Here is a 7428-nt window from a genome sequence, read left to right as displayed (position 1 = left end):
CATTGATTTTATCAATGTAACACGTTACATGTTACGAAAGTCTCAAAGTAGGAATAGATGGGTCATTGGTCCTAAATTGTCTTTATTATTTTGAGAGAGTGGATTAATTGTGGGTGCTTACTCTCCAGTGGTCACTTCCTGTGGGTAAATGTGTTGTGTGTGCCTATCTAAAAGAGTTGGAGGTGCTGAAAGAGTAGGCCTCGTTTCCACTCACCCTCATAGTAAGTGGAATACTGAGGTGCAACTCACACAGTATTGCAAAAAAAAAAAAAAAGTTTCACTGGAGTCATAAACATGAAACATTTTACTTACATAGTTTCTATTTCAGATATTACCAAGTAAAACCAAAATTTGCACTTGGGTAACTCACTTTTGGGGACTAAATGAATGAATGTTAAAAGTTATTATTTTTTTATTAAAGCTCTTTGACCTCTGCAAACACTGAACCTATATGCACAGGAAGGAAGTATAAGAAATGAACAAGCACATGGTGTACAGCCGCGGTGATGCTTGCACAAAACTTTTAAATCTTTATATGTGGTTCAGCAGCAGTCTGAGGGTCTTCGCAGAAATGACGAGGAATGAACCCGCAACTCTGCAAAAAATAGCTGCCTTGTGGTCCACGGAGGATATTCAGCTGACTAGAAACTAATTTGAGTCACATTCAATTGTGCAAAAAATAGTTTTCTCTGCCATTAATGTATAATGCATCACTACTGTTGCTGTAATTTGCACAAAAGCTTAATAAAGTACACTATCTACACAGTACGTGTTAAAATCACTTTATTTACATTTTAAATAAATAACTTTGGAAACATTCAACCAGAAATCTGCATAATTTCCACTGACAACCATCCCACATTCACATGCAAATATTAGTGGTTACCGTAACACCTCACCACTGCATATCTTCCCTAAGAGTGTGGGATATCTCCTCTTTCACTTCTTGTTTTGAAATCAAGTGTACAATGAAACATTTTATTAAGCATTATAGATATATTATTCAGTCAATATGACCATTGATCACACAACCAGACAATAAATATTGGCATTTAATATACTTTCTCCTGATACAGAAGTATGGTAGTGTTCACGCATTCTGGGCCTCACATTTTTCTCAATAGATTTCCTGAAGAACTTCTCGGGCCATGCGACATTCAAAATCAGATATGATTGGACAATACCAAGCTGGCAGATTGCATTGCAATGAAGTTGTGAGGATTTCATGATGATCAGTGGATCTTAAAGAGGCCGAAATAATTGCTATGAAAATTTTTGCTGAGCAGATGGGGGCGCGAGACATTGACGAACAGCCAATCTAACTCTCTGAGCTGCTGAAGAGAACCGAGTTGGCTGCCCGTCACCCACGGGTGGTTCTTCGAGGTCATACAGAAGCCCTCGATGTTATCCTCCATGATTATCTGACTGTTCCCGTTTCTTTTCAGACTTATTTTGTGAGCAAGACTGTCAAAGGTTTTGCAAGTATGCGAAAGAAACTCCACGCGAGAGTAAACGAAGTACAAACCAGTCTCATTGACCTGAAGGCCACCGTCAGTGTATTTTACGCCATCTGTGAAAGCATCACCGTGATTGGATATCCACTTCAGAAGCCCAGGTGATTTACTCTGTTCAGCATAACCTGTTGTAGAAAAAGATTCAGTTCTTCAGTCAGAAAAACTTCAGCGTCATTAAGAATTATTTTCCATTAAGTAGAGATGACTCAATCCATGAATATAATTTCTACTCAGAGGCAAAGGAATTTTATTTTGCAGAGGGAAGATGTGGCAAATGGTTAAAGTGTCAGACTTGGCAACTTGAATTTACTGCACTTTCTCTCTGTCTGTCTGTCTGTCTTCTAAAGAACATAGAGGGTAGACTAGGCAAATTCTGTTGTTGGTCAAGCTATACTATGAATTTGGAAAACTTGTGGAATGGCTATTGAAGGGGAAATATGGATATTGATTTTTTTTATTGTCTAGGTTCAGGATCAGAATGGAACTTACTTGAGTTTAAATTTACATCACGTGTGAATAAAGCTTTATGTATACTATGTGGTGAGGAGATTATTTAATTGATGATGTTTAATGATCAGATAGTGTCTCTTTGAGGTTTTAACATTAATTAAAGGGTTTCAAAGTCCCTCTTTTTCTCAAACTTGAAGGAGAGATACAAAATGGAGAACTTTTGGTCTCCATGCTAAAAATAATTTGCCTTTTTGGTGCTTATCACAGTGGTGAAATGTATTGTTCTTTACCAACCAGATTGTTTTTGTTTCAATGTAATTTTGTAGGTTCTGTCGTGTTCGTTGAGAATTTTATACGTTTTTATAATGTTTAAGATACTTTTTAGTAGGTTGGGGTTAAATGTCTTAAAAACAATGTTCAAAAACAATGGATATAAGTGTTCTTACAACAAGAAAGAGACTTTATCCAATTTTTGGATTGTACAGACAAAAAGGTCACACTTTATTTTGAGGATCCGATTGTTGAATTTGAGTCACATTGCATCTACATGCCAACTAATTTCCAGTAGATTATAGGTAGACTGTTAGGTTGGGGTTAGGGTTAGTGTAAGTTGACATGTACTTGCAAAGTTTATTATAGTCAGTTAAATGTCTGTTGAAGGAGCAGTATCAACAAATATTAAGCAGACAGTCTACTAATACTCAAATGGACCATCAAAATAAAGAGTTACTGGCAAAACTAGCTATCTGTAAGGCATACAGGGCTGAACTGGAAGACCAAAAAATTAATGTGGTTTATCTGTTTCGTGGACTTTAAAATTTGACTAGAACATGAATACTATTGAATGAGCAGTCATGGATTGAGTTTTGGCTAAAAACGCATTAACAATGGTTGGGTTTTTGTAGAAAAAGACAACTTTTTCTTTTATTGGGAGTAACTCAGTGGCTGTCCGAAACCGCCTGCTTCACAATAGGTACTCCATTTAAATGTTTAAACATATTACTTGGTCATTAAGAGTATGTAGTACTCGTAATCATAGTAATATGAATGGAACTCGGATGTACTATGTCCGCCATTTTGTCATGATCACACGACCTACACGTGGGAGTTGGTCACTCAACTCCAATACAAAAATTCTCTTGTGGGGCACGATGAAACAGTGTAATGTCCATCGGATGAGCACTTCAGAAGCTCACCTGAAATAGTAGGACATTGGGGTAATTCTGCATACTGATTTTCATTTCTATGAATTCAGACATATAACTTGGCTCGCATACTGTTTTTAGCGTACTAAATAGTAGATAAGATTTTAGATGCTGCCAGTGTTTATCAACCACGTTCCTAGAGGACCACCAACACTGCATGTTTGAAAATTTCTCCTTTGTCTGTCACAACCATTAGATGTCTTTCAGTCTCTGCTAATGGGCTGATAATCTGAATCTGGTGTGTTTGGTTGAGGAGACCAGGAAAATGTGCAGTGCTGGTGGTTCCCCAGAAAGGGGGATGAGAAACACTACTATAAGTGTTCTTTGTGTTCGGAACGCAATAGCTCTTACACTCCTGTATTTTAAGGTGTGTTTTAAGGGTGTATTATTGTGTTTTTAGATGGGTCAAATGGAGAGGACTGAGTTTTTCAAGTATGGGTAAAACCATACTTACTTTACTTACCTATCAAATGTGCAGCTGATTTGTACTTATTCTTTTTCAGCTCTGCAGGATTCAGACCTGTTGGACAATTACATATGGCATCAGCTCATCTTACTTACTAGCACAGCATGAATTATAAATCCTATTTGGGCCGCACAACTCACCAACTTGTTTCTGTGGGGCGCTGCTCTGCATTATAGTGGGCAATTCCTGTCATGAGAAAAAAATCAATGAGATTAATCAACTCATCAAAAATACATAGATACATAATACATAGAAGGAACTGTAGGTTTTATTTGGCAAATATAGATATGCACAAAGTTTGTCAACATTGTGAGAAACATGAGGTGTTAGACTGTTCTAGAGGACTTCCTGTAGCCCTTAACCAGTGACCACATGTTCTCTCTCTCTCTCTCTCTCTCTCTTGTAATACCTACTCGGTCGTATGTATATGTCAGAATGGAAACTGAAAAAATGATACTCCCATGCACATCAAAGACATTCGAGTGACATAACAAACACAGTGTTGGGCTGCTTTCCAGGCGGTGTATGAATATTCAAGCCTTCTAATGTTTTATCTTCTATCTTGCAGAATGGCAAAATATATTTATACGAGAACCAACAAAAATACAAATTTCACCTAAATGAAGACATCAAAAATATGTTAATGTTTACATTAAAAAATACTTTAGTAATTTATAGTAAATGCTAGTGTCTTGGAACCATACTATTGTAAAGTTTATTATACTTTAAATATTTTAGTATTTACAACTATTAATGAATGCTACAGCATATAGTGGTTTTAACTTTAGTTAACTAACAAATTGTTACTAATATTGTAGTATACTTAAGTATTTACTACACTAAACTGTGGTGTTATAGTATGATATACACATTATAGTTGTAGAAAAACTACATCAATCTGTTTATATTAATATAGTTGTTGTGTAGCCATATCAAATATAGACTTACCACAACAGATTCATTCAAATATTTCACTGTAGTATGATTCAAAAACAATATAGTACTTAGGATAACTACTATAGTATGCACAAGTTCATGCAGAGTTCCCAACCATACAAATGGCCCAAAACCTTTATAACAAAACTTGATTTTTGTTCCTCTATAGACATTCTATAAAATAATGGATAACTACATCAGCTATAGTCATGAATGCATTAGTAGATGTATTTGGAGACTCTCACATGCTCTAAGTTAAAACTTTGCAATTACATGACAACTTATTCTACAAAACAGCATCAGTACTACCAACCTACCTAGATGCCTACTAATATTTGACTACACTAATAAGAGTTAAATGACTTGTAGTTGCAAAATAGGCATGACCATCTTAGCTTGAGCTATCTTTCTTAAACCTAGTTTGATACATTCTGTAGGTCTTACCTGTGTCAGCTGTTCCAGTTTAGTCTGTAATCTCAGGATCTGATAGGCTCCCAGTCCCAGAGCTGCGAAAACCAGCAGGAGTATCAGCGTCACTACCCATGCCAACCCGGCATTCATCCCTCCCCAGCCTTTCTTCTTCATCTCGACTCGGGCTGGGGGAAACGTCCAACAGGGGACCAGCGGTGGCTCCGGGTGCCTGGGCACCTGCTGGTGGTAGTAGCGATGCTGTTTTGGGTGATTTCCAGCAGAATCCACCATGAACACTGGTTGGGACGAGTGGCCGAAGTTAGCACTCATGTTTGCAGAGATGAGTAAGTGAAGGTGTGAGTGACAAGAAAGTAGGACTTGTGAAGGTTGTTGCTGAGCATCAGTAGTTAAAAAGGTTGGTCATGCAGTGTGGTTTTCCCACCCACATGCACTCACACACACATAGAGGGGGAAAGAGTCCGTCTATCTCTGTCTCTCTGCCACAGATTCTCTCCTTTATTCTGTCACGCACACTGATGTCTGAGATATATATTTATTTTTTGGTTGGTGCGTTAGCAATTGCTTACTTTTGTGGCAAACCGAAATGCATGAAGGCATAACTGGAAGGGTATAATAGTGACATCATGGACAGGAAACCATTCATCTCGAGTCTTTTTGCATTCGCATGCAAATACTGCTCACACAGTAATTAGTGGCATTAACATGTGAAAATAAAGTAAAATGAATGATTGTGGATATGTATATACAGTGCTCAGCATAATTTCTCAATAAACATATCCAATATTGTTTGGTGCATTTAAACGGAACAATTTTATTAAATGGAATGGCTATATCCATTAAAATAAAAGTTAAGAAAATACATTTAAAACAAAAACAAACAAGTTATTGCAAAAACAATTTACAATATTTTAATAAAATTTTTGATTTGTTATGTTTCTCTTTAAAAAATATTAATTTTGGTGTACTTAATTTTGAACCATTCTTTTGTTATATTAGTTATGACATGCACAAATATAAAATTGTAAACCATTCTACAGAAAATCTTAATTTAAAAGAGATCCGTGAGGGGTGTACTCATTTATGCTGAGCGCTGTATTTGAATAATGCTACATACATACACCAACTGACAAAAGTCTTGTCGTCGATCCCAGTTGTAAGAGCCACAAATAATAACTGGACTTCTAGTTGATTATTTGGAAAAGTGGCAGAGAGTAGATTTTTCCAATGAATGAACTGCATCCCAGTCATCACAAATAAAGCAGAAGACCATAGAAATCAGTTTGTTGAAGGAAAAACCATGGTTTGGCAGTTACATTCAGTGCGAGAGATCTGTAGAGTGGATGGCAACATCAACAGCCTGAGGTATCAATGTCAGGGTTCTGCCACTCTGGTCTTGTAAATTCTTGTTTTGGTGGCAGAGCTCTGACACCACCCATGTCTGGTCCTGTTTCTGTCTCTGTGTGCGCGCGCGCCGTCGTGGGTGTACGCAGAGTGTGCGCGCTCCTGCTTGACGCGGCCGCGCTCTGCGTCCCTCAGACGCGTGCGCTCTTGTACTCGTGTTTGTGTTTTCGTCTGTCAGCAGCGTGGTGTTTCATTCCCAGTGTCTCAGTCTTGTTGGTTTCGGTTTTGGTCGGCGCTGGGATGAAGCGTGCACGATGTGTGTGTGAGCGCACGGTGAGTGTTTTCATTCATCGTAAGCTCGTGTCTTGCGTTTTTTGTCAAAGCACGTGGTTTGGTGTTTACATTGTGGTCACGTGCTTTTGTCGTGTGCTTAAGTGTTGTGTTATGTGAGCGCATGGCTTGTATTGTCTCTCTGTGTCATGCGCTCTCCCGTCTATTGTCTAGCCCCACCCTCCTTGTTAACCCATTATTAGTTAATTGTGTTCACCTGTGTGTCAATTTACTTTTTGCTTTATAACCCCCCTCATGTTTTCAGTCCTTTGCCAGTTCGTCGTCGATAGTTTCCTGTCCTGTTGTGTCTAGCCCTGTCTTGTCCAGCCAGTCAAGTTTGTTTGTTCATTTATTTGTTTTATTAGAGTTTTTCCCCCTCGGGGTTGTTTGTTTTGCCTTTTTGTTTTCATTTTATTATTAATAAAAACCCATTATTGATTGCACTTGAGTCCTCGCTCCCTCATCCTTCCCGAACCCTGACAATCAAGGTATTTTGTGCTGCCCATTACATTACAAACCACAGGAGAGGGCAAATTCTTCAGCAGGATAGCGCTCCTTCTCATACTTCAGCCTCCACATCAAAGTTCCTGAAAGCAAAGAAGGTCAAGGTGCTGCAGAACTGGCCAGTCCAGTAACCAGACATGAACATTATTGAGCATGTATGGGGTAAGATGAAGGAGTAGGCATTGAAGATGAATCCAAAGAATCTTGAAGAACTCTGGGAGTCCTGCAAAAAACGCTTTCTTTGCCATTC

General features: G+C 38.2%; 1 protein-coding gene across 1 annotated transcript; it reads right to left on the bottom strand.

Annotated features, from left to right (window-relative positions):
* Positions 1-766: 766 nt before the first annotated feature.
* On the bottom strand, positions 767-5354 carry faslg (Fas ligand (TNF superfamily, member 6)). Its single transcript, NM_001042701.2, has 4 exons — positions 5016-5354; positions 3776-3821; positions 3633-3689; positions 767-1639 (listed from the first exon to the last, which is right to left on the bottom strand). The coding sequence occupies exons 1-4, from the start codon at positions 5310-5312 to the stop codon at positions 1233-1235; spliced, it is 807 nt and encodes a 268-aa protein (NP_001036166.1). The 5' UTR covers positions 5313-5354; the 3' UTR covers positions 767-1232.
* Positions 5355-7428: the final 2074 nt, after the last annotated feature.

The sequence above is a fragment of the Danio rerio genome, chromosome 20 (assembly GCF_052040795.2).
Source record: "Danio rerio strain M-AB ecotype USA chromosome 20, GRCz13ab, whole genome shotgun sequence".
In the NCBI taxonomy this organism is placed as follows: domain Eukaryota; kingdom Metazoa; phylum Chordata; class Actinopteri; order Cypriniformes; family Danionidae; genus Danio; species Danio rerio.
The sequence above is the reverse complement of the archived record's forward strand: the minus strand, read 5'-3'. Positions and strand labels throughout refer to the sequence as shown.

Excerpts from the sequence above, each read along its gene's own strand:
- faslg (NM_001042701.2), bottom strand. The coding sequence starts at position 5,312 with ATGAGTGCTAACTTCGGCCACTCGTCCCAACCAGTGTTCATGGTGGAT. Across the intron at positions 3,822-5,015 it reads AACTGGAACAGCTGACACAG|GAATTGCCCACTATAATGCA; the intron begins GTAAGACCTACA and ends TTCTCATGACAG. Across the intron at positions 3,690-3,775 it reads CGCCCCACAGAAACAAGTTG|GTCTGAATCCTGCAGAGCTG; the intron begins GTGAGTTGTGCG and ends ATTGTCCAACAG.